Source organism: Mastomys coucha, unplaced genomic scaffold (genome assembly GCF_008632895.1).
Source record: "Mastomys coucha isolate ucsf_1 unplaced genomic scaffold, UCSF_Mcou_1 pScaffold14, whole genome shotgun sequence".
NCBI classification, from domain to species: domain Eukaryota; kingdom Metazoa; phylum Chordata; class Mammalia; order Rodentia; family Muridae; genus Mastomys; species Mastomys coucha.
Genome location: NW_022196896.1, coordinates 17,926,977 through 17,953,548, shown reverse-complemented (window position 1 = coordinate 17,953,548; position 26,572 = coordinate 17,926,977). Strand labels below are relative to the sequence as shown.

Sequence of the window (26,572 nt, the reverse complement as noted above, 5' to 3'; positions counted from 1 at the left end):
AATTGGACACTGTAGATAACAAATAATCACTCAAATATGTATTTTCTCTTTTTACCTTTTATAATCTCTTTAATATTCAATTATTTACATTCTAAAAACATTTTCTATAATTCAAATATATAGCAATGAGTGGATTATTCTCTAATCAAATAGCAATTCTTAACATTAATTAGAAATTATATTTTAAGTATGATGGAAAAATTATTTCTGAATTGAAAATAGAGCTATTATGTACTACTTGCTGTAGTAATTTCTATAAAAAGGATTCCATCCAAAGCTACAAATAATCAAATCAAACTGAGAAATTTGATTTCATAAAAATTAGAGTATGGATTCTAATCAAGGACATAAAATGTTTGTCTTTTTCACTTTGTTGAATCAATCATATATTAAGTGCAGTCATAAATTGTAAATACTATAGCAAAACTAACAATGTTTTTTGGATGTTGAGAGCGCATCCTGTGTTTTGTTAGTATTATGAGGCATATATAGAGTGTGAAATTTTTATCATGTAATAAACAAACTTTCAGCATATATTTCCTTGGCCTGACAGTCCTCCTGTGTGAGGAATTCTCCCAGAAGATTTTTCTGGAAGAGAATCAGGATCTTGGTAGATTATGTTTCCAAATAAAACTGTCAGTATTGGTGTGTATTTTTCTACTTAGTGTCATTTCTTTGTCCTAGACAACAGCACTGGGGAAAACTCCCTCAGAGGTTTCACCACGAATTCTGACACTGAATGTCCAGCAGAACTCACTGGAACAATGATGGAGACGGAGCAAACTAGGACTAGGAAAGAAAAGCCAGTCGGGTAAGAATATGAAGCATATAACACAGGTTGGAGACTTCACAGACAGTTCTGGAATGGTATGGTAACTTTCTACTTCCCTCCTAAGTTTAAGCAAGCAATCCACAGCAGAATCTTAGCCAGGGAACTAGACCAGAAAAGGAAAATTTGCTTCATCCAGCAGTTCATCATGCATTATTGACCAGCCATGACTACTAACCAATGTCCAGGCAGCCATGGGCTGAATAACGAACCCACTCATACAAACACTGAAGCGATATGTGTGAGTCACTGTATCATCATAGAAACAGCCTGCCTACTTCCTAGACATGTTTTTTTTCCTTAAGATAATTTCCCAAGTACATGAAGAAATCACTATTTCGATTCTATAAACATTGTAATATTGCAGAAGACAGATTATGATTTTCTTTGTTAGAGAAAGAGCAACATGATAACCAAAAACAGAGAAGCAGGTAATCTATCAGCCATTGAATGAATAGTTTTATAAATACTGTGCATAAAATGACTTGAAATATCACAAAGAGATGCCAAACTAAATGTAAATCTATGACATCACACACACACACACACACACACACACACGGGGATGGGGAGGAAAGGGAAGAAGCTGGAAACATCTTCATTTGCTGCCTGACATGGTATTACATGCCTCCTGACACTATTTGAATCGCTTGACTATGGTTAAGTTAATTTCAATGGGTACATGAAACAATAAAAACATAAACTTCTTCTATAACTGGAAAGAAGAATTGTTATTTAAAAGGAAGTAAAAATAATCTCTATTTCATGACCATTTCATCACCCTACCTTTTTTTCTGTGCTCATTGCCCCAGGACTTTGTTGAACCATCTACTGTTCATGGGAATCTTTATGATTATTTAAAATCAAGAGTCCTGACTGAACTCTGAACTATTACTGACTGATAGATGCTAGACAATGTATGGCAGATGAGCACAAACTTGGCTGTACATGAGATAAACACAAGCTTACTCTCTCACACACAAACCATTGTTAAAACAAAATCTAAAATATCATGTAAACATAGAGAAGATGCTAAAGTCTGGGTTATGGGCTAGATTTTATAACAAAATACACATGTATTTACACTAGGTATGTAATTATTGATATTTATAGGTTTTCATTGCCATAAGTGGGCCTCCCTTATTGGCACCTGCAAATAAGCAACCCAGGGCACAGCGAAGGTTAATTAGTTTCCCATAGGAAAAGGGTCAGCTCAGAATAACTTACACTAAAGAAGACAATTCCTGAGTGCTAATTTTTCTTTCTTCCCACCAAACACTCTCCTCTTTAATCAGCAGCCTAACCTCTGAACTAACTTTCCTTTTTAGTATTTATTTTAACATATTTAAGCTTTCTCAATAAGCTCTGGTAATGGCAGAGGAATTTTAATCCAACAACATGGCTACTCAGGAAAGTGATCACATCCAAAGACCACCTAGGTCTATGTGACCTGCTTGGAATGATACACCTTTAATCCCAAACAATGAAAATGAAGTTAGTTTGTAGAAGGAAGCAGCCATATGGAAAGTGAGGGGCAGACAAAATGACAAATCAGAGAAAGATTTGACAGAATGAGTCAGAGATAAGATGTGCCCAAATCTTATAACAACAGATAGGGAAGAGAGGCTGCTAAAGAGCAGTGCAGAGTGAGTCAAGAGTAGAGTGCAGGCAGTTCAGTTGAGATCAGGCACTGCAGTGGAGTTCACCTGAGCTCAGTTCGGTGCAGTTTGGTACAGTTCAGTTGAATGCAGTTGAGTTCAGTTGAGTTTGTGCAGTTCCAATCAGTTTGTATAGTAAATGCAGTTCAGTTTGTGGAATTCAGACAGTTTTTCCAAGCAGAGCAATTTAATGAGAAACCAAAAGAAGCCAGATTGATTAGTTCAGCTCTTGGAAGACAAGATTGTACAAGGTTAGAAGCTTCCAGGCCTAGACCTAGGAATAGTTAAAACAGAGAAAGAATTGCTCTGGGCTCATCCTAAGCTGTTTGTTTGCACAGCTTGGGTACAGCTCTCATCTTATCCCTCCATCTGAGGAAATATACAGGATATTTACAAGTAACAAGTTCTCAGAAGACTATATTTAATTCCATACTGTTTCCTCTGTTCATACAACTGTCTCCTCCTTTGTCAGCCCTAACAAACTTCTACCCATTCTTCAAGTACCATCATATCCCCACATCTCTGGAGGAACTTGTCTGACCTTTTAATGAAATCACACTCATCTACATAAGAGCTCTTCCATGGCACATATCTCTGCAGATGATCATGTGATTATCTCGTCATCAGTCTCCTCCTCTTCCTCCTCCTCCTCCACCTCCCCCCCCCATTCCTTCCCTTTCTCCTCCTTCATGCTTCATGAAGCTAGGAGTGGTATCTTTGGTACCCAGCTCAATGGCTGGCACAATATTGATTAGATTAGTGAGCAAATAACCACAAGCATACTGAATTCACTTCTCCAGAACTCATAAATTTTCAAAAGTATATAGATCATCAGTAGGAGTGGGCTAAGTATGAACAACACCCAAGATTCCCCAATCATTTTCAGCATCCTTGGGGAAAGCAAGCATGACCATCACCTCACAGAGTTCTAGAGGGAGGAATGGTGTACTCAAGGGGCTCAAATTTTTTACTCTCTACCAGACTTTTAGTCAACCTAACTATTCTGGGCTGACAAAACTATTTAATTCCAGATGACTTTCTGCTGTCTTCCTAAGAGTTCTCTCTGAAGTCTATGTAGCAATGCAGCATGGGAATTATTAACAAGCTATGTACTATATATAATATCCAAGCTAATAAAATGCTTCTTCTTTCTTAGGGAGTGGCTGTCATATATTTTCTCAGAATTAAGGAAAACTAAAGCATGAGCTAAAGGATGCTCTGGTGATACACTTGGTTAAAGCTAAGGGAACTAGTGTGATGCTACCTGGGGGGGATTCCAGAAGCTCTCTGTTGATTCCTGCGAGTCAGTGCAGCCTAGCTAGAATCCTACAGAGCAGTGTCTTGAATATTCTTACACAGCATCAAAGGTAACTATTGAAGGGAATAGTTGTACAATATTCTCAGGGATCAAGATTCCTTTAGTACCTGCAGTAAATACAAAACATATCTTCAGTTTTGGGCAATGTAAAGTTTAAAAAGTTGTCCCTAGTTGAAAAGCATTAAGAGTTTAGTTGATTATAGGCTAAAGTAGATATGTGAATTCCTAGTCCTTGCCTCAGTTTTTAAGTTTGGAGAAAATATACTATTAATAAATTCTAAATGTAAGATTTTTTATTTAAAGTACATTCACTTCATTGTCTGACCTAAACTTTGGGCCAAAAAGAGATTATTGGGTCTGAAAGAGTTAAAAGGTATTTGGGAATATTGTGTGATGTAGATTTGAAATTTCCCTGTAAAAATTGCAGGGAGATATTACTGGTTGCATATTGGTTTCCATTATGTGCAGAAGACGGAAAGAAGAAAATTTTAAGAAAACATGAACATAGACACTGCTACCTGTATCAGTCACCAGAATAGAACCAACATGTACACATAAATGGGAAAAGTTTTTAAGGATTGGCTCACGAGATAAAAGAAGCTGATCTTTATAGTCAGCAACAAGATAGCCAGGAGAGCCAACCTTGTAGTTCTTGTCCAAGGAAGAGTCATGTAAATTCCATTGTAAAAGCAACAAGTGCGAGACTCAAAAAGTCAATTTTCAGTGTCCTGTGAGAAGACAAGAAAAGACAAATATTCAAGCTCAAAATGTGAGGCTCTAGAGACCTTCTGCTGGTTCTGTGACCCAAGCTTTTTAAAAGCGGTAATCTGCTGTGTTTGGTCTTATGATATCTTTGTACTTTTCATCCAAAACACACTAATAATATTGTTTCATGTATCAAGGCCCTCATGGCCCTGTCAAGTGGATATGCAATGTTTGTCTCACTATCTCCATTCCATATATATGGATACATTATATATATATATATATATATATATATATATATATATATATATATATGAATTGAAACTATACAGAAGCTTGTTTTTCTGATTCTAACATAATCTCAGTACTTCACATTCTTCTTGTCTTGCTAAGCTCATGCTTTCTCAAAACTCTTGAATATAAAATTTGCATTCATTTGAACATACAACTAATGATCTTTATTCTGTCATAGAGAGAACTGCAAAGATAATTATTCAAAAGAGTAAGCATTTGGTTAACAAAATAATCCATTGTGTCTTGGCCTCAAATATTGTTTTGTAAGCATAGAAAAATGTGTGTATGAATTTAAGTACAGTATGTCTGCTTTGTAATTTATATAAACACAAAAGACATGATAGTATTTATTATATGAATTTGATTTTCATAAAACAAAAACATTTCCATGATGTTTTTAACTTGTCTTGCATATAATTTTAAGGTTAGCTAAAATTAATTTTCCATCAAAAGTAATAGCACTTATCTCAAATATATGTCATCCAAGGAAGAGATTTTTTTTAAGATATCTCAGTACTGCATGTCCACATTTCTGATTGGAATCTATTTGTGCTAAAGTAACGTTCAGATATCTGTCCCTTTTTTATATCTTTTCACAACATTTTCTAAATTGTCTATTTGAAGAAAGAAATTCTCTGTAAATCTTCCTTCAAAAAAATCAACCAATTTGTTATCTTGTCAGAGAATCATTTAGCTTCTGAAAGACAGAGGGTTCACCCTAGGAAGACCCATTGAAACCATTTGTCCATTACTAAGAAAAAAAAAGTATCTGCTTCTAGCATTCTATCTCAACACATCCTTATTTTTAATATAAAAAAGGTACAGTTTGATAGACACTAATGAATACCAAGCAAAAGATGTGTTTTCTCTGAAAATGTCAAATAGCTACGTCTGAAAGGAAAGCCAGAGCTGGGTGCTGATAGGTTAAGTGGTTAAATGGCAAACAAGGAAGTGAGTAAAGCATTCAGTGTCTGAGTCAGGGTGCGGCTGCTGCAAGCCTGACTTCTCCAGTACAGGACGCAGCTTTCACTGCTACCCAGGATGCTGAGATGGAAGGTTATTTCTATGAATAGCCTGCTCTGTTCATAATAGCAATCAGTCTCTATTTGGGTGGCTTTAAACTAAGCAATCATTTCACAGCAGGAACAATGAGAGGAGAAGAGAATTCAGAATCACATCAGCACTCATAAACACTGATGTTTATTGTTCTGTAACTAGCAAAAGCAAGAATCGCTGTGGGAAAAATGCTTTAACAATCCATATGTGACTCTATAGCTGAAATAGGAAAGGAATGTCAGCTGTCAAGTTTACAAAAATAAAATGAAATTTATAGTGCAATGATTTGTAAGCTTGTGATTTAAAAAATAAATAAATAAACAGAGAAACCAGCCATGCATTCGCTAGTTTAGTTTTGGGAAGTATTTTGGAAAGTATTGTGAAAATTATGTGCTATCACTTTTAGTCCTAAATTAAAACTTCCCTCTAAGGAAAACACTGCTTTTGTGATTAATTATTAGAAACACTTAGGACTGGTTGTAGTAGCATATGCCTATAATCCCAGCATTATGCAGAGAGAGGCAGAAGGATACACAGTTGGAGAATACTCTTTGCAACACAGCAATTTTAAGGCCAGCCTGGATTACATGAGATGCTGTCTCAGAAAACAAGTGAATAAAAAGTAAAACACTTGGAAGAACAGATTACTAATTCATTCTCAATAAAGATCGTTGACTTCTTTTACTAGCCATAAGACAGACTAAATATCTATAAAGAAAAATCTTCAGAGACTATAATTTAAACAACTAAATAAAATGTACTTTTATGGTATAGCTAAGCTGATAGAAAATAAATGAAATGGATGCAAATTTTTAAGAATTGAGGTTTGTTCTTATGATTTTGTCCACATTTAGAAGGCCTGGGTCTGGATTAAAATATAATATTTATGACACTAGGGGACTAAACTGGACAGAAGAATAAACTGTAGGCTCCTCTATAAACTAGGACCACAAAGAGCAAACCATTGATAAGTAAACTATCCCCTAAAACACACAGTAAAAATAGAACTTACCTTTGTTCTAGTTCTAACTTATGGGAGGAGAGAGGGAAGAGATGAGACAAGATAGGACTAGACAAGATGAAAAGAGGAAAAAATCAAGAATATGACAAGGAAAAAACACTTCCCTGGGTATTGTATGCTGTGAGTCAGTATTCAAACAGGCCTACAATAAAAATTCCTTATATCTATATCTTACAAAAAATAGTCCAGTCTAAAGCACATATCTAGAATTATTCAATGGGAATGTGCAGACATTGTCTCTATTTTGTGGAGGGAAATCAAATTTTGAAACTAGTTTTCAAAATATCCCAACAGACAAAATCACAATGAATATTGTGATTGATAATAAAACATTACTAAATAATAGCTAGAGAGGTGGCTCAACAGTTAAGAGCCCATAGTACTCTTACATGAACTCATAGTGGGTAGATCAAAAAGGCGTAATTCTAGCCCCAGGAAACCCACAGCTCTCTTCTGCCTTCATAAGCCACTGAAGTCATATGTACAAACACACATATGAAGACCTACATCACATAAACTTCTGCAAATATGATAATAGAAACAGAATCTGATGGTTAATGAAAATGATACAATTATCAGGCAGCATATAAAATAAGTATATTTAAAGTCACAGCAGGAGACGTATATTTAAAGTCTTTATAAGTATATTTAAAGTCTGAGGAGAAGGTGAGGGAGCAAGGGAGGAAGGAAATTGTAAGGGTGGGCCTGGGAAGAGAAGAGGGAGAAGAGCTCAGAAAGGAATATAAAGTGAATAAAAAAATTAACTATATTTAAAAATAGAAATCAAGAGATGGTTGAAAATAAAACAAAAATACAATTTAATGAGCACACTTATTTTCACAAAAGAATGAAGAACAATTACTATAATGAAAATATAGTCAGTGAACTTGCAATACAGAAGAATCCATATAGTGGATGATGGATCTGAAATAAAGAGCACAGTGAGAGAAAACACAACATGCATATAATTAGAATTTCAGAAGACAAATGCCAAGATAACTCGCTTGCCGAAAGAAACTATAAAACTTGGAACATCAAATAAATGTAAATTAATGAAAATAAATTTATTTAAATGCATTCTAGTGAAATTTGAAAGTACAAAAGACAAAAAATAAGATCTTTAAGCTAACCAGGAAGTAAGTATAAAACAACTATTTGATTCTCAACAAAATCTATGGACACCAACAGAGAGAAGAATGGCATGATTCAGATTTCATGATGCAGGCTAAAATTCTATACCTGCTGAAATTGTTTTTCAAAAATAACGGGGAAGCTTGACTAACAAGGAGAGCTGTGAATGAAAACCCTGGAAAGAACAGAGACTGACTTATCACAACTGTCCAACCAATGTGATATCTCCCTGTCTTTCATCTGTTTCAGATGCTAACCATGATAAATGCCCCATTGCCCAGCCTTTGACTAGCATTTCAGCCTTCTTGGGCCCCTGTAACAGCATCCTAAGGCCAGTAGAAAGAAATTGCAGAAAAAAATATGACATCCAGAGACTGCCCCACCTGGGGATCCTTCGCATATACAATCACCAAACCCAGACACTATTATGGATGCCAGCAAGTGCTGGCTGACAGGAGGCTGATACAGCTGTCTCCTGAGAGGCTCTGCCAGTGCCCGACTAATACAGAAGTGAAGGCTCACAGCCATCCATTGGACTGAGCAGAGGGTCCCCAATGGAGGAGCTAAAAGACACAAGGAGCTGAAGGGATTTGCAGCCCCATATGAGGAACATATGACCTAACCAGTACCCCCCCCAGAACTCCCAGGGACTAAACCACCAACCAAAGAGTATACATGGTGGGACTCAGGGCTCTAGGTGCATATGTATAGCAGAGGATGGCCTAGTCAGTCATCAATGGGAGGAGAGGCTCTTGGTCCTGTGAAGGCTCTGTGCCCCAGTGTAGGGGAATGCCAGGGCCAGGAAGTGGGAGAGGGTGGGTTGGTGATCAGGGGAAGGGGGGAGGGAATAGGTTTTTTTTTTTCAGAGGGAAAACCAGGAAAGGGGAGAACATTTGAAATGTAAATTTAAAAAAAAATCTAATAAAAAAAGAAAAAATACAGATATAACATAATCAAAATTGAAGAGACTATAGAGAAGGTTTTAACATATGTATGTCAGAGGGAAAAAAATCATCTGACAAAGAAAGACACAAATTGAAATTTCTGGGACTCAATCAGGAAATAAATTTAAAATGGTCCTAAAAGGCGAAGTTCAGTGGTGGAGATCACAACGCAGAGATTGTGAAAGCACAGTAACTGGCTGCCTTGAGATCTCAAAGCTGCTCCTTGCCTACTCAGGGAATTTGGTTGATGATGATGTGTCAATGCATGTTTATCCGTTATCAGGATCATTGTACTCTGCTGGATATTGTCTGTGACGGAGAGATTATGCATGCCTAAGGGGAGAATATAGACAAAGCAATGATACATGCAACTCAGGCTTGCTGTGAGCATTAAACAGTCCCAAAATATAAAGTCAATTTTAAATGTAATAAAACCTACATAAGAGTGATTGGCATCAAAAATTATTGAAGAATTAATTAACTTTAAGTTTTCTTTAGTTAATCTGCATGTTAACATATTTTTGGTAAACACTCAGAAGAGAATTTTTATCCTCCATATGCTGAGCTATACAATTTTATATTATGAAACAGTAGATGAGAGAAAACAAATGTAGTCCTGTCAGCTACAAAATGTAACTCATAATTCTGCTATCCTAGCATGAGTTATTGTAAAATACTTGTCTTTGCTTATGAATAATAAGCAAACATATTTCAAAATAAGTAAATATACAATATACTTGAAAACCTAAATTAATAAATTAGACTCAAAGAACTGTAGAGAAGCTTTCAGTCTAATATAATATGTAGTTATTTATAGTTTATATAGAACATAAACAGAAACTGATCATATACAAAGTCAATGATGTATTGTAAAACCTCTTGTTTAGCTCATTAAAATATGTGTTTTGCTAGCAATTTAAAACCCTAGTACCAGGAGTATGCTATTTGTTTTTGAGGTTTTGGCCAATGAGGTCCTGTAGACTCCTAAATATTGCAGGCTATTTTCAATGTTCTTTGTTATGATGCAGAGTCTAATAGTAAGATCCCATTGTTGAAGACACAACATGCTTTCATCATGGAACACAGACAAATTAAGCTGGTACTGAAATGGAAGCGTGATCTCCACTGGTTAGATATCATGGTATTAAGGTGCAATGCATACTATCAGAAGAGAAGGCAATCATTAGTCCCACATAGCCATGAACCTTGCAAACTACAACAATGACTGCCTTGACAAGATATGCTTAGTAGTACAATAATGGTACAAATGTTATGAGAATACCCAACCACTTTCTTATGGGATTTAAGGCCCATATCTTGCAAATTGAATTTGAATCTGGTTTGGTTTTGTTTATTTTGTTAAATAAAGCTCAAAATCGGGTTAGTAGAGAGATAAGGGTACAGAAGGTGAGTCTGGAGGAAGATGGGAGGTTGGACATATAATCAAAATGACTATATCAAATCCCCACAGAAGTAATAAAAATATTGCTTATAGTATGTATAAGTCAAGTTTAATTTCACAAGCTTGTGATCCCCACTTTTGGGGGATAGAGGTAGGAGACTCAGAAGTTCTATATTATCCATGTCAAAGTCAATCTATATAAGATTCTTTCTCAAAATGAAAAATGGGAAGGGGGAGGGATGATAGATTGTTCAGTAGTAAAGAGCATTACTGCCCTTTAAGTGGATCTAGGTTCAGTTCCCAGTACCCACATGGCAGCTCACAACCACTTGTGCATCAAGGTCCAAAGGACCCACAATCCTGTTCTCCCATCTAAAATACACCTAAATTTTATGTTGCATTTGCCAAGGCTGTTGGTGCCTCTTCCCAAACTGATGGTGAGGTTCTATTGATAAAGAACTGAATACCTACACAAGCTATTAAACATGGAGAAGTTGGGCTGGTGTCTACATAGATCCATCACTCTACACAAACTAATATTCATGTGTATCTGTCTCCCTAAACACTTGCACTGCAGATTCCTCTAAACAAGTCCTCTCTTATTGCTCATTTGTCTTTTTCATTATATTGTTTTGTTTTGTTTTAGATAGGGACTTTCTGTGTAGCCCTGACTGTCCTGGAACTCTCTATTTAGACCAGGCTAATCTTGAACTCACAGAGACTATTTGCCTCTGCTTCCCAAGTACTGGGATTAAAGGTATGTGTTGCACCTGGCTAAACTCATTTTTTTAATTGAGTAAATTATTTTTTCTATTGTTCTCAAAATTGAGAGAGAAGTTTTAGGGATTTGATAGAGGAAAGAATAATGTAAACACAGTAATCATATTGAAATCCTCAATAAATAGAATATAGAGAAACAATTCCATTACAAACATAAAGATATCTATCTATAGGAAAATAAGATTGCTTGACATTGCTCTTGACATAAAGCATTTATAGACAATAGAATCAAAATACAAGAAGAATCATTTATATCTTACGGGATATAGTACATTTATATGCATTTTAGTAAGTGTATTGCATTTCATTCCATTTTTGTTGTTTTTAAAGTTTTCATTATCAATATTTATGGTTTTAGATAGTTTTATCTGGCTCTGTTGGTTTTGGTTTTGTTTTGTTTTGTTTTGCAGCATTCCATGATTCCACAGTACCTGCACAGTTCTGCTGTATAACATGGTTAAAACATAAAACTGAAGCTTAAATAGATAATAATTCTGAATCAGTGAGTGCTCAAATGGTGCTCAGATAGTAATAGTCTATCAATTAGCTTATATGCCAATGATCAGCTTGGCGAACGGCTTCTACTTGACCTAATGGTCCATTTCATTGTAACTGTGCATATTCCAGTATTCAGGAGTGCCCTAATATATGTGTCCAACTCACAGAACAGGGCTATAGAGACAAGCAATAGAGTCATTACTCTGATACTCTGCAGTGTAGAAGGCAGTAAGAAGGTGTGTAGACACAATGGGAGCCTTTGGAAAAAAGGTCCACATGCTTCCACCACAAAATGTAACGCATACATGTCTGTGTGTTGTGTGGTAGTTTCTCCCAGCTGAAACCTTCTATCCTGGAGTGAAGCTCAAGACTCAGGGTGTTCTAAAGAAAAGTTCCTTTAGTCTCAAGAATAAAGAGCTTGTTAGTCTCAGGAACTCCATGAAACTGACTGGATGCAGAAGGCCTTTCCATTGCAGAGTTCATAGAAATACTAAGAACTGCTCAGCAGACTCAGAGAAGCCGAGCTGCCCAGAAGGAACACTTTGACCTATTGATATGCCGGTAGTCGTGCAGAGAGTTTGGGAGATCTAATTTTCACCCATGCTGGGATGGGCTTTTGATGATGCAGCTATCTTTGCATCACTTTTGAGCCTATAGATAACTTCTCATACGTACTCTCATAAACGACCCCAATAAATGTACTGACTCTTCAAGTTGAACTTTGATGTTCTCATTATGTTGGTCTGACCTTGATTTCTTTCAGGAGTGAGTAGATGTTTGCTCATGTCTCCCTAAGAACAGGGCCACGCATCACTGTGTTGTAGTCCTATCATCTGCATTTACTTCTAGTTCTCTGAATGAACTGAGATTAGTGTGTCTAAAGCTGACTCTTCCCCTTCTATGTCTACCCACAGCATCATATCAACAACCTTTCCCTTTCTCTCCTATAACAACTAGATCTTTTTCTCTCTTTTGGATTTTTATAAACATACAGGCATGCTATAGCATTTCCTGTACTTAAACAATGGCAGCAAAAATGCCCTCCTTGGCACTATTCAACTTTGTCTCACAGAAAATTTCTTCAACCTAACTACCTATATTTACTTTTTCAAGCCATGTTGAGCTTGCTTAAACCTGGTTTTTACTGTTTCATCCAACCTTTGAAGAAAAATTTAAAGTCTCTTGGCCATTCTTCCTAAAGTCAATGGTGTGGTCTACTCCAGAAGATCCAATGGTCTTAAGTCCTACTCTATTCCACCTATCAACAGAGATCTACAAATCTCTATCTTCTATTCTCAGGTGTCATTCTACTGAGTTGACACCTTACTGGCTTCTCTTTCTCACATTTTATTAATAGCTCAAACCATTTTATTAATAGCCCAATCTCTAAATCATTTTTATACTTTTTTATTATTTGACAACTACAACACACACACACACACACACACACAGGATTTTAATACTACCATCACCTACTCCTATCTCTCCTTTCTCCCAGTGAAATTCTTCTTCTCACCAAGCCCCTTCTTAATTTGATGTTTTTTGTTTCAACCCTCTGAGTTGACTTATTGATGTTCACATAAGTATGAGAGTGTTATCTACTGGAACACGGGCATTGTAACCATGGAGAATGACACTGAAGAAAATAATCCTTCTCTTAGCACTTATTAATGACCCAAGGTCACTCAGTGAGAGTTGGGTTCTGATCAACCCCAAGTCTGTGCATGGTAAAATAGGGGTGAATCTAACCTCGTGCAGACCTTGTACATGTAAATAAAAGTTCTGTTGAGTTTATGAGTGCCATGCTGTGTCCTGAATAGAGAACCCTATTTCACCTCATTCCTTTCCATTCTCTAGCCCGTTACTCTTTTCATTCCCTCTGAGGCTCCCTGAGCCAGGGAGGAGACTTTTTACTTTCCTTATTAATCATACATTATCTCAATATATGGTTTAATCCAGTCCACCAGCATTAAGCAACACTGTCACACAAGAACTGGCACATGTGTGTATCAAACTGTATTTCTCAGCAGAACACAGGTTGAATTACCAATAGCCTATGTACTGTCTTCACATTTCTATCAGACATATCAAAATAAATGTGTCCAAAATCAATCTTAATTTTTTCTTAGCTCTTTCAAACCTTTGTTTTGTATGAAATTTCCTATCTCGATACAAGACATCTTTACTCAGCATTTGGTCAGGACAAAAATTTATAATATTCTTTCTCTCATACTCTATAGTCAAACTATGTTATTTTTTTGAGATAGATCTATAATTTATCATGTGCTGCTTAGCCTTATCACTGCTATTATCATGGCCTATCCTCTGACACAGCCATTGCTATAACATAGTAACTGGTCTAGCTTTCACTTTTCACATGATCTATGGATAGAACTGTCAGAGTGAAAAATCTATAAATCAACCTTTTTCTCTCCAGATCCTCCAGTGGCCTCTCATCTCATGCTGAGTAGAAGCTGAAGTCTTTATGATGTCCCCCAGAGATCCATATCAGCTGCCCATCAGCTCTTGGCCTTTACTGTTTCTATGTCCTAAGTTCCTTTCTCTCCTCCCCTCGCTCTCATGGAGTCACATACCCACAGTCTTCCTGAGATATCTTGCTTCTTTCAAGGTCTGCTCAAATGTCACTTTGTTGGAAAAACCTTCTCTGACCGCTGTGTGAAAAATAAATAGCTGTGACTCACTCTTGTCTTCCTTCTTCTGACCTGTTTTTCATCATAGCATTTGTAATCACCTATGTCCTGTGTTTCTGTAAATGGGGACATCATCTTTCTCCTTCCACTAGAAAGTATTGGAGAGGGAGATATTGTTACGTTTATTTTTATATTCTTAGTTCCATGACTATGATAAGTAAATGCCAAATGAATACATGGATGAATGAATGTAATCCCCAAATTACATAATTTTAGAGGAAAGGTAACATGTTTTCTATAATTCTGTGACTATTCTTAAATGATTCAAGTTAAGATATCATCTTATAATTTTCCTTTAAATAACTTCATACATATCCATGAATATAATACGATCAAGCTGTGTGTCTGTTTTAATAACATTTTGATCATAAATATCACTAAATGTTTCCTAATAGACCACATCAAATTCACAGTTTAATGTACTTCTAATCTATTTGGGGTTAAGAACCAAGTTGAACCCTTGTGGTTTAACTGACTGCACAAGAACAAAATGAAGATATGCCTTTGATTTCCTCTCTGCAACTTTTGGCTTCAGTCATGGGTATTTTAATGACTCCCGTGACAGCCAGGTTTGGAGACTGCTCTGCAATCTTCGGTGATCACACTAGGTGTACTCCTCCAAAATCTAGGACATGATTTAGAACTGGAATGAAAGGAAAGCAATGGTTAAAGCATCATTACACACCACAAGGACACCGGCTGGTGCAAAACAGTGAGCCTTCTATTCAGGGCAAAGCTAATTGAAGAAAGATTTTGCTTCCCCGAGGATTAAGATACAAGAGTGGCCACATGAAAGAGTTCTGTAGGCTGCTGTACTTCTGCCTACTTGGAAGCTCAATGCTGTGTTTTTCTCATACTAACTAGCAAGGCCTCTACTCATATGCTTTGAAAATTAGAAGCAGAAGGTATTTCTTAAAGTAATGAATGTTTTGTCTGAGCCATACCAACATGTGTTTTGAAAGAAACTAAAAAAGTAACATAGAGTTCATGGAGACTTCAATAGGTCTTGTTATCTGGGAGAGGACTGTGCATCTCATCTACAGCTTTAGAAAATACAATCTTTATCCCAGCATTAATATTTTCTGCTTAGATAAGACTTTTTTAAATTTCAGCACCCTAAGAAAATGCACTTCACTTCCTACATTGAAAGATAATAGTCACTGAAATATATTAATTGTAATATAAAATATATATATATTCTGCTTATCAACAAGTAATGTCTACAAAAAAAAAATCTTACGGTGAAGTTACCACACTTAACTCCTACCAATATGAGGTACCAGTAATGAATAAATAAATAAGTATATATATAAATAAATAAAATTTTAGAAGGTACTGAGCTAACAATCCTTATAATCTCCAACCTGGAAAAAAAAAAAAAAAACCTAAGCAGATAAACATTATCAGCAACCAGCAATGTCTCTTTGTTTTGTCTCCTCAGTGTCTGATTATGCACTACTCACTACGCCTGAGTCTCACTAGGACCCAAAGCATTTGGACGAACTTCATGTCTTGGAACAGACCCAAATTTAGCATACCTAATGAGCACCAACTCCCTGATCACCAGGCCATATAGTTAAGCATCTGCAGTGCCAGTCAGAAAGGATGAGGCTGCCCTCCAAATGCAGGGAGGATGGCACGACTCTCTAACCCCCATCTTCTTGTCAACTCTATCTATCCTTGAAATCTACTCTGCCCTAGGTATTCAGCTTAGGGGAGAATAAAACTGTATGCAATCTCTCTTCTGCTTGCAGCCAGAGAAGGTTTTCTCCTTTTTGAGGGTTTACATGATTAGCTTGCACCCAGGCAGATAATCCAGGATAATCCGTCCATTTGGAACACTGTGGCCCACAGGTAATTTTTCACTGTGTATTCACAGACTGCATGGGTGAAAATGTGAACTTCGGTCCTGGGAAATATCCTGCCAGTATCCTCATTTTCCTCATACCCCAGAGTTATTTGCTGTTAATAGTTTAGTCTGCTGACCCATATTACAATGCGGGCTGGTAAGCATTGAGAAAGACTGAACACAAAACTTAAAACAGTGAAAACTTTCCCAGACTGCAGGTTTAATTAGCCAAATGGAAAGGCAGCCTCCTGCTAACAGAAATACATAGGAGAGTTCTACTCACTGTGAAATATTGGCAAAGGACTTGAACAGATAATTAGAAATCCTAGACAATGCGGTTCTTCAAGGCAGTGTTGGGAAATCATAGGGAACAGCTTATTGTCTGTGGACAGCTTTTAAATGCTTGGACGTGAGCTAGTTTACACTGATTTCAAGTCCAATATTTATCCCCAATCTGTTTCTTAAGTGACATTTCCAGTCCTGTGTTCTTAACTCTCCCAAATGAAAGAAACACACTAACACTTCCCCAGTGTGTACATGCAGATGATGCTTTTAAAAGATAGTAAGAGGAGGGTAGTCGTTTGAAAGTCACTAATTCTTTGAAACACCTAATGTATTTGATTTCTTGTTTATACATGTTACAAGTGACAGATGCCAAGGTAAATCTGCAAAAGTCAACTTGGATTATAATTTTCTTAGGCCCTGTGCTACACATGAAGACCTATAGAATTAACATCTTAGAAATTATATTAACTGCTCACTTGAAGCACATCATGCTACCATGCCCCAGATAGAATTCCTGGTCTCACTGAGCTTTCCCCTTCCTGTAACAATCAATGGAGAAAGTTCCACATCAGGGATGTGGGTCTCTCAGGCAGAAAGTCTTTCAGAGCCTGGTTTCACAAAAATGTCAAAGTCCACAAGGTTTTTTTTTAATATGGACCCAGGTAAGGCAGAGCCTCACTTCCAGGAATCCACGTGGGATCCTGGCCCTGGGATTCATATGTCCCTTTTCCTCTCTACTGACACTTGGACTAGCTCATTTTTCTTTGTAGATCATTGTTCACCATCTCTAATTAACACTGTAGGAAAATGCAGACCACAGATTGCTTTCCATCCCTTTTATCCTTATAATGAGCACAATTTTTTAATAATTTGCTGTAAACTTGACTGCTTAGAAGCAATAAAATTGGACGCTATTCAGCCAGAGAACTGGCCTAGTTTTTGATCACTAGTTTGTATAATTCTACATTAATTCTAGACATCACAATTATCTTTTCTGGTACACTTAATGACTACTTGTTTCATTGTGTCGAGATTGAACAAACAGTGAAGGGAGCCAGTGGCTGTAAAGATGCTTGTCCACTGGCTCCTTTCATCTCATGCATGCCTGGGGCACATGTTCTGAGTGAGGCTCTAAGTGTCCATAAGTAACATACATTAGGGTAGCTGAGTGTTAAAGAGAGAAACGTAGACCACCAAAGACCCTAACCTGTCCTTTCCATGACTCTTTTGTTTTCAACTCGTTCAGGTAAGCACATTATAACAAATTCATGAAAACTCATTTCCCAAAAAGAAGCAATACATGTTTTTAAGTTTTATCCTATTTATTGTTTCTAGTGGTGTAATTTTGCTCATGTACACTGATGTGTTAGAACAGCAAGTTGCGTCAGAACATACCACACACTAGGCCCAAACAGTTCCACGTGTAAGAGGTTTAATTGAGAGGGAGAGAGGGGGCAGTAGCGGGCAGAGAGAGGAGGGGAGAGAGAGAGATGGAGGAATGTTCCCGGTATATATATATGGGTTCTGACTTAGTGGCTGCAGGTAAAGGTGGGAGGTGAGCCCAATGGATTCTGGGAATATGGTGGCTGTTGCCCTGGCAACAGGTCTGTGGACTCACCCATGCGTCGCCACAGGTTTTGGATGCCCTGATGCTAATATACACTATCATAGAAAGTTTGAAAACACCACAAAATGAAAGTAAAAAAAAAAATGGCTCATAATCTGAACAACTCTCATTCTTTGCTGAAATAGACAAATAAGTTCACACCTCAAGATTCAAACAAGGCTTAACTTGCTTGTAGTATCCTCTCTGGCAGTATTCAGCCATTCGCCCAGCACCGCTCCCTCTACACAGGGGACTCCTGAACTAAAGCTTGGATTTCCTAAGAACCAGGCACAGTAGAAATCAGTCACAACAAAGCTGGACTTTGGCTCGGAACCACCTCTAAAAAGCTGCAAGTCTCACATCTGTAAAATGCGCTTTTACTGCCCTCTAGCGTTCCTCTTCTAGATTCCATGCAGTCCCATGCTGCAGAACCGAAAAGCTGGAGAGATCAAAGGGAAACAATGACTTAAGGGGCAGGAGAAAATGATTACAATAGAAATTAAATTCTCTGATCTCAGAGAATTCTTATTCAGAAAAAAATAATGTATCCTGAGGCTATTAATTTCTTGTTCTCCTCCCTAATTCCTAATTTCTTGATTAACAGAACACTGTCTTTATTTCTCTCTGACTTTGCTTTTACCTGAAAGAGAAATGGTTACTGTGATGAACCTATAGACAAACAGTTACAGGTTTGCTTTACATATTTGGGATTGTGAAAGTGGTTAAATAGTCTTATGTGAAATAAAAAATTACAATAAATACAAAGAGAACAAACTTGTTAAAGAAGGACAAAGATGACAACATACCACAAATTATAAGACAGATTATTCCAAAGAAAATAAAAAGCTCAGTGGTGAAGATTTTTACCTTCTTGCCCCTTACAAAAGAGTCGAGAGAATCTAAGGAGAAGCTGAAAGTAAAATCAGCTTGGCTATATTCAAATTAAAGTGAATTTTCATCAAATCCTCGAAGTTTTGAAGCTCAAAAAATGACAAGAATTTATGCGAATAATTAGCTTTTCTCAAGACAATGCTGTTTTAACAGCTACATGACACATAAAAGACATGTGAGCAGATAAAAACAGAAGACACTTCAAAAGCATCAGTTAGGAGGTGAGAAGCAGTAGGTGTGCTCATGTGACCTCAATGCTGCCCTCACAATAACCGAACACGCTCACCAATATTACTCCAGGTTTTGGACAGCTTACATTAGCAGAAATAGCTTGAAAGAGTATATAATGCTGGAAAAAAAGAAGATATAAGATCAACTTTTGCATATTATTAAAAAATGGGATGATACCGATTTTTTAAAAAATATCCATACTCCAAAATAGACAATGTTTTTGTACATAATAGTCTAAAAAAATATTCTGAAATGTATAAAATGTTCATGGTCAAGGGTGTTTCAATATATTTATTAATGTATTTGCATAGGTTTGTGTTTTAAATGCAGATACTAGAACAATGTAGCATAGCTTCAAGAAGAAACACACAAACACATGCACAAGCACATGAGAGTGCACACGTACCCCACACACACACACACACACACACACACACACACACACACCCTGGAAGTAGGTCTCCTTGTACTACAGATAGAAGAATCATTAATCCTCTCAGCCTTCAAGAGGTGGTAATAGGATCTGTTGTGTAGACAGAGCCCCAGGACACTTGCCTTTGGCCTCAAGCACTCTCTTCTATTCATGTCCAAGTCCCTTAAAAATAGCTACTTCCTAAACCCCACAAAATAGAAAAGAGGACAGGACGAAAGCATTGTTTGAAATGACATAGACGTTCTCTTTTGTAGAAAATATTTTTTCACACAAATATCCTGATAATAATTTCCACCTTCTCTCCTGCACAAAACAAACAGGTATATAAAAATAATATTAAAATAAGGTAAAGTAAAAACAGGCAAATTGGAATAGAACAAAACAAACAAACAATGAGAAGAAAAGAGCCAAAGAAAAACACAAGAAATACATGTGCACACAGACACACACACACACACACACACACGCACATTATCACACACACAGAAATCCAATTAAAACACAAACCAAAAACCATAACATATAAGTAAAAGCCCTGTAAGGTTAAAAAATGAAAGGAGGGACTGAAGGAAAATGGAGAAAAAGAGAAAAAGAGGGAAGTATGGAGAGAGGGAGGGAGGGAAGGAAGGAAGGGAAGGAGGGAGGGAAGGAGAGAGGGAAGGAGAGAGGGAAAAAGGGAAGAAGGGAGGGAAGGGAGGAAAGGTTGGTCTGCGATTTTCTTTGTTATGTTTTTTTGTGGTTTAGGTGTCAGGAGATTTGCCTCCTCATAAAAAGAATTGGTAATGTTTCTTCTGTTTTTATTTTGTGGACTAATTTAAGGAGCATTGACATGAATCTTTGAAAGTCTGATACAGTTCTGTGTTAAAGCCATCTCCAGTCTGTTGCTGCTCTTGCTTGCTTGCTTGCTTGCTTGCTTTTGCTTTTATTGTTTGTTGTGTTTTGGGCTTTTTTTTTTTTTTAGTTTTGAGGGGGGTGGTGAATAATTTTAATTACTGCTTCTATTTCATTAGGAGTTATAGGTTTAAGTTGCTTATACGATTTTAACTTAACTTTGGTAGATGGTATATATCCAGAAAATTATCTCTTCGATTCGGGTTGGAAGCTGAGAAAACTCACTTCAGAGACAAGAGACGGTAGCTTAAAAATGAAAGCAAGTGAGGCTCTGCCAAAGCCTGATAAATACAGAAGTGGATGCTCCCAGCCAACCATTGGACTGAGGGGGTTGCGGTTTAGGGTGATGGACACAGACTGAAGGAGCTGAGAGGGTTTGCAGCCCCGTAAATGGAGCAACAGTGTCAACTGGCCAGACTCCAGGCCACTGTACCCCACCCCACCGCCCAGCTCCCAGGGACTAAACCACCAACCAAAGAGTACACATCAAGGGAGCCTTGGCTCCAGCTGCATATGTGGCAGAGGATGGCCTTGCTGGATATCAGTAGAAGGAACGGCCCTTGGGCCTGAAGGTGTTCAATGCTCCATGTAGGGGAATGCCAGGGTAGGAAGACAGGAGTGTGTGGATGGGTGGAGGAGCAAGCTCATAAAGGCTGGGGGGGAGAGGCTGGGATGGGGATTTCCAAAGGGAAGACCTGGAAAGGGGAAAACATTTGAAATGTAAGTAAAGAAAATATTCAATTTAAAAAAAAATGAAGAAAAAAAATGAAAGCACGTGCAAGAAGGCAGCCAGTTCAGGATCTGAACCACGACGTTGAAGAGAGATCATACATTTTTTTATAGCACGGGAACACAAAGCAAGGGGGAGCAGGGTGGGTTGCTGCATTGGCCAATCATGTTTTGACGTAAAGGGTTAAGCTCAACGTTGGTGACTGAGCCTTATCACCTGGCTTCAGGATCCTTGATTCAGCTTTTGCAGTCAGGTCCCTTCCTGGAATCTGGTCCGGAATTTAAAATGATAAGGGAACAAAGGATGAGCAAGCTACACATAGTGAATTATTAAGTCAAGACAGGCAACTTGGTGTGTCTTAGTTTAGATAATCAGCAACTTCCCTCTCTACGTTCTTTACGGATTAACAAACAAGCATGAAACACCTGAAGAACCAGGATAGGCATTGTTTCTGGGGCGTAGGAACATGAACCCAGTTTTGGCCCTGCCAGAAAGATGCAACTTGTCCTGAAAGGCCAAACCTTAGGACTGGACTCCATCTTAAAAGAAAAAGAGCCTGAGAACTTGACCTACAGCTGAACCCAAGCTGCACCCAAGTACCAGGAAGGGCATCATGGTTTGTCCTTGGCCATACCCCAGAGTTACTCCCTAGCTACTTCTTAGCAACAGTCAATCAAAGATTAGTCTGACAGTTACAGATGTACTTTCAGACCATTTATGATGGTTCATGGTTTTGCTTCAGAGCACTTACCTGTCAGCTTACAATAGTCACACAATTAGATGCTTGACAGGATAAAATCCCTTAATCGATATTTCCTATAAAGCCTTGTCCTGCTGAGAGCTTTACCCTCCTGTCCTGCTGCACTGGTGATGATGGTGTGGCCCAAGCTCTAGCTTGTAAATAAAAGACCATAGTGCTATTCCATCTACATCGGATTCAGCTCCTGGGTGGTCCTTGGGGGTTAGTGAACATTCACTTCCTGGCCCAACAGTTAAGGAGATGACTGTGCTCAGGAAACTGTCTCCTAGCAATCCATATTTTTAGATTTTCCAATTTGGTGGAGTAGAAGTTTTTAAAGTATACATTTATGATTCTCTGGATTTCCTTGGCATTTGTTTTTATGTCCCCCATTTTCATCTCTAATTTTGTTGATTTGGATTTTTTTTACTCTCTATCTTTTAGTTAAATTGGACAAGGGTTTGTCAAAGAACCAACTCTTTGTTTCATTGATTCTTTCTATTCTTTTCTAGTTCATTTATTTCATACCTGAGTTTAATTATTTCTTTTCATCTACTCCTTTTGGGGGTTACTTTTTCTTTTGTTTTGGAGCTTTCAGGTGTTCCATTAAGTTATTAATGTGAGATTTCTCCAATATTTTTATATGGGAACTCAAGGCCCATATAAAGGCCCGCTCAGAATCACCTACATTGTGTCTCATAAGTTTAGGTCTGCTGCATTTCCATTTCATTCAATTCAAAAACGTTTTTAATTTCTCTCATCATTTCCATATTGACCCATTTTTTTCTATTCAGTAATGAGTTGTTCAATTTTCATGAGTTTGTAAACTTTCTTTTGTTTCTGTTGTTGACATCTAGCCTTAATCCATTGTGGTCAAAGAGGAATCGGGTGTTATTTAAATTTTCTTGTATTTGTTGAGGCTTGTTTAGTGTCCAGGTATATGATCAGTTTTGGAGAAAGTTCCTGAGAAGTTCTTTTGTGTTTGGGTGAAATGTTCTCTAAACATCTATTAGTTCCACTTGGTTTATGATGCCATTTAGCTCTAGCATTTCTTTGTTTAATGTTTTTGTCTGGATGTTCTATCTATTGGTAAGAGTCAGCTGTTATTATTGTGTGAGGGTCAATCTATAATTTTAACTGTAGCAGTGTTTCTTTTAAGATCATGTATGTCCTTTTGCTTGGTGTATGGATATTTAGATTTTCCATATTCTCTTGGCTGCTTTTTTCTTTTGATGAGTATACAGTTTCCTTATTGGTGTCTCTTCTGATTAGTTTTGGTTTGAAATCTATTTTGTTAGCTATTAAAATGGATATAGCAGTTTGTTTCTTAGGTCCATTTTCTTGGAATATTTTTTCCAGGCTTTTACTATGAAGTGATGTCTGTTCTTGATATTAAGATGTGTTTCTAGGATGAAGCAAAAAAAAAATGGTTTTGGTTTCATATGCAATATTTTTGTCTGTGTCCTTTAAAGGAGATTGAGATGACTGATTAGTAAAGTTATCAATAAATAGTATTTTAATACCCCTTATTTTGTAGAAGGGCTGGAGAATTTTAGAATTTTAAAATAAGAGCATTTAATAGAAATGTATCAGTAGAAATGTATAATGTATAACCTTTACCTAAAAGGGCATAGGAAACCTCTGTAATGAGCCAAGAATGTAGACTAGCCAGTTTCAGGAACCTGGCTAACTCAGAGCCTCAGGGCTCTGGTTCCCAAGACCTGCCCCTCCTGATTGATCCACAATGAGGGTGGAACTAGGAATGAAGGTCAACTGGTTCACAGGGCTCTAGACCCCGCTAAGGCTCTCCATCCTGCCAACCGGTAGATGAAGATTACATTCCTAGAATGAATATGTTCCCCTCCCTAACTGACTGAATACCTTGGGTTAGAATTCCCCCTCATTTCCCCTGGTTTGTGGTTTTTCCCTTTAAATACCCCTTATTCCTTGTGTTCTGGGTTGAACTCCTCTGGCCTGCAAGGTTACAGGTTCAACCCTGGTACCAGCCTATCCCAAATAAACCTTGTGTGCTTGCAGCAAGATCAGTCTCTCGTAAGTTATTGGGTGGTCGTGTCATCCTGAGACTTGAGTGAGAGTCTCCCTAACATTGGAGTTCTTTCAGTGATGGTGTAATTTTTTTTTTGATTTGCTCATCTTAGGGGTTTGGAGGTTTAATTTTTGTTTTCTTTTTGTTTCCTTGAGTGTGGTTAACCTGTCCAGTGAAAGTTATCCTTCTATCCACTTCTATAGATTTAAATTTATAGATAGATACTGCTTAAATTTTGTTTTACCATGATGTCTCTCCCTATTATGATTGAAAGTTTTGCTAGAAATAGTGTCCAGGGCAGGCACCTGTGACATTTCAGAATTTCTAAAACATCCATTCAAAGTCTTGTGGCTCTTAGAGTCTCCATTGAAAAATCAGCCGGGCAGTGGTGGCGCACGCCTTTAATCCCAGCACTTGGGAGGCAGAGGCAGGCGGATTTCTGAGTTCGAGGCCATCCTGGTCTACAGAGTGAGTTCCAGGACAGCCAGGGCTACACAGAGAAACCCTGTCTCAAAAAAAAAAAAAAAAAAAAAAAAAAAAAAGAAAAATCATGTGCTATTCTAACAGGTCTGCCTTTATATGTTATTGTTCTTTTCCCTTGCAGCTTTTCATATTATCTTTGTTCTGTATATTTAGTATTTTGATTGTTATTCACCAAGAGGACTTTCTTTCTGCTCCAGTCTGTTTAATGTCTGTATGCTTCCTGTATCTTGATAGGCACTTCCTTCTTTAGATTAAGGAAATTTCTTCCAGATTTTTTAATTTTTCTGTGCTTTTGACCCAAATTTCTTCCCTTCTGTTCCTATTATTCATTGATTTGGTCTTTTAATAGTTTTCCTCCTCAGAAGGGAGTCATGTTAGCCCCAGGAGGGCTGAGAATAAAACTGAGGAATTAGAATTGGAGGACAATAAAGAGAGTCAAGGATGCCCACCTGATTCTGAGGCCAGCAGTTCTCCAGGTATACAGTACCTCTTAAACACTTTACACAAAGTAAAGCAACATTTCTAAAAATTAAAAGACAATTTTTAAGGTCTGTAGTAGTAATAATCTTTAACAAAATTGTATAAGAATATTATAAGAAAAATAGTCCCTTCTCAGTGATTATATGCTAGATTTTATTTTAAAAGTAAAATTAACCATGAGACGACAGAACAGTGACTATGTAGTGCTGCTCTGCCTGTTGCCTAATCTCTGAACTGCTTCACACAACCTGCAGAGGACCACCTTTACAAATGGCATAGCTGTCTAGACTGGATACAGAGAAGATTCAGCCATTCAAGAGCTTGTATTAAGAAATTTATGAGATTCACAAAAAGTTGCTTTATTGTTTGTGTTAGAGTCTTGCACAGTTCAGTTTAGTTTGCCAAAGATGTGTCTCCATGATCACGGAGCAGCTGAATCTAAAAGAAGATCAGAGTTGAGTGGCATGTGAGTAGTGGACAGTTATGAGCTTACAGAAACTGAAGCAGAAAAAAGCAAGGTCTATTTTCACACATAGCAAATGTATTTTTTTTTTAAAATAAAGTCCTTATTCTGGGCTAAGGAAGCAAGGGGTTTAATGGGGCCTCCAGATGCTATTTGTGACGTTACATACTTAAATAGCATTTAGCATAATTATGTTAAATCCAGAAGCTACTGATCAAGATTGGATATGACTCAACATTTTTTCCTTCTTTCCATCCTACAAATTCATTCAGTTGTAGACCACTGGTTTCGATTCAAATCATAAGTTGGGAGTACTAGACATAAGAGGAGAAAAGGGATAAGCTTACTTTTTATTGCCCCTGAAATATCTTTTGTTAATAGAAAATATCTGACAGAAAGAAATTTTACTGTAAGAAAAAGTATAATGAATTTATTTGTTTTTGGTTTTTTTTACTTAATTCTCTTTTTATTTAATTGTATCAAAGAATAGACTTGAGTGTAGACTTGAATAACTTACATTTTTTACTGAATTTGCTAACATTTAAAAACATAAATAGAATTGAATCACATTCTTGTTTCCCTTTTGTACCACCCCTCCTCCCAGAGACCCCCACTTCAATACCTACAATTGCTTTTTTGTCATATTCCTTAAAATTTATAAAATATTATAACAATAAAAATTAGTATTATAAAAGTTGTTTGATATAAAACAACAATCAATTTGACAGTCTTATGTAGATGCTCATCTACAGCAATAGTGAAAATACATTTTTCTCAATATAAATTTTAAATAACTCCAAACATATTAACTATATACTTAAAAATAATACCTCACTCCTAGTATTTTCTTAAATGAACATGAATATATAAAGTCTTTTTGTTTGTTTTGTAGTTAGTAGAGTTTAAAATCTTGGCTCTTACTGTGGTACAAGCCCAATATAAGAACAATTTTTAGACATTTGGTTTCATTGTAATAAGGCTGTATTTCAGTGACCCTCATATCACCAAAGGATTTTACCTCCATCGAAGTAAGCTGAGAGTTGATAGTTCTGCTGCACCAAGAAATGAATTGTAGGCTCGATTTTTGGAAACAGACT

The 26,572-nt window shown here is 37.1% G+C and overlaps 1 protein-coding gene across 1 annotated transcript in view; it reads left to right on the top strand.

Moving 5' to 3' along the window:
- The window catches only part of Cngb3 (cyclic nucleotide gated channel subunit beta 3), a 214,879-nt gene that overhangs the window by 22,494 nt on the left and 165,813 nt on the right, over positions 1 to 26,572 (top strand). The window contains 1 exon segment of the mRNA XM_031368771.1: positions 685 to 811. Coding sequence (XP_031224631.1) covers positions 685 to 811 — 127 coding nt within the window.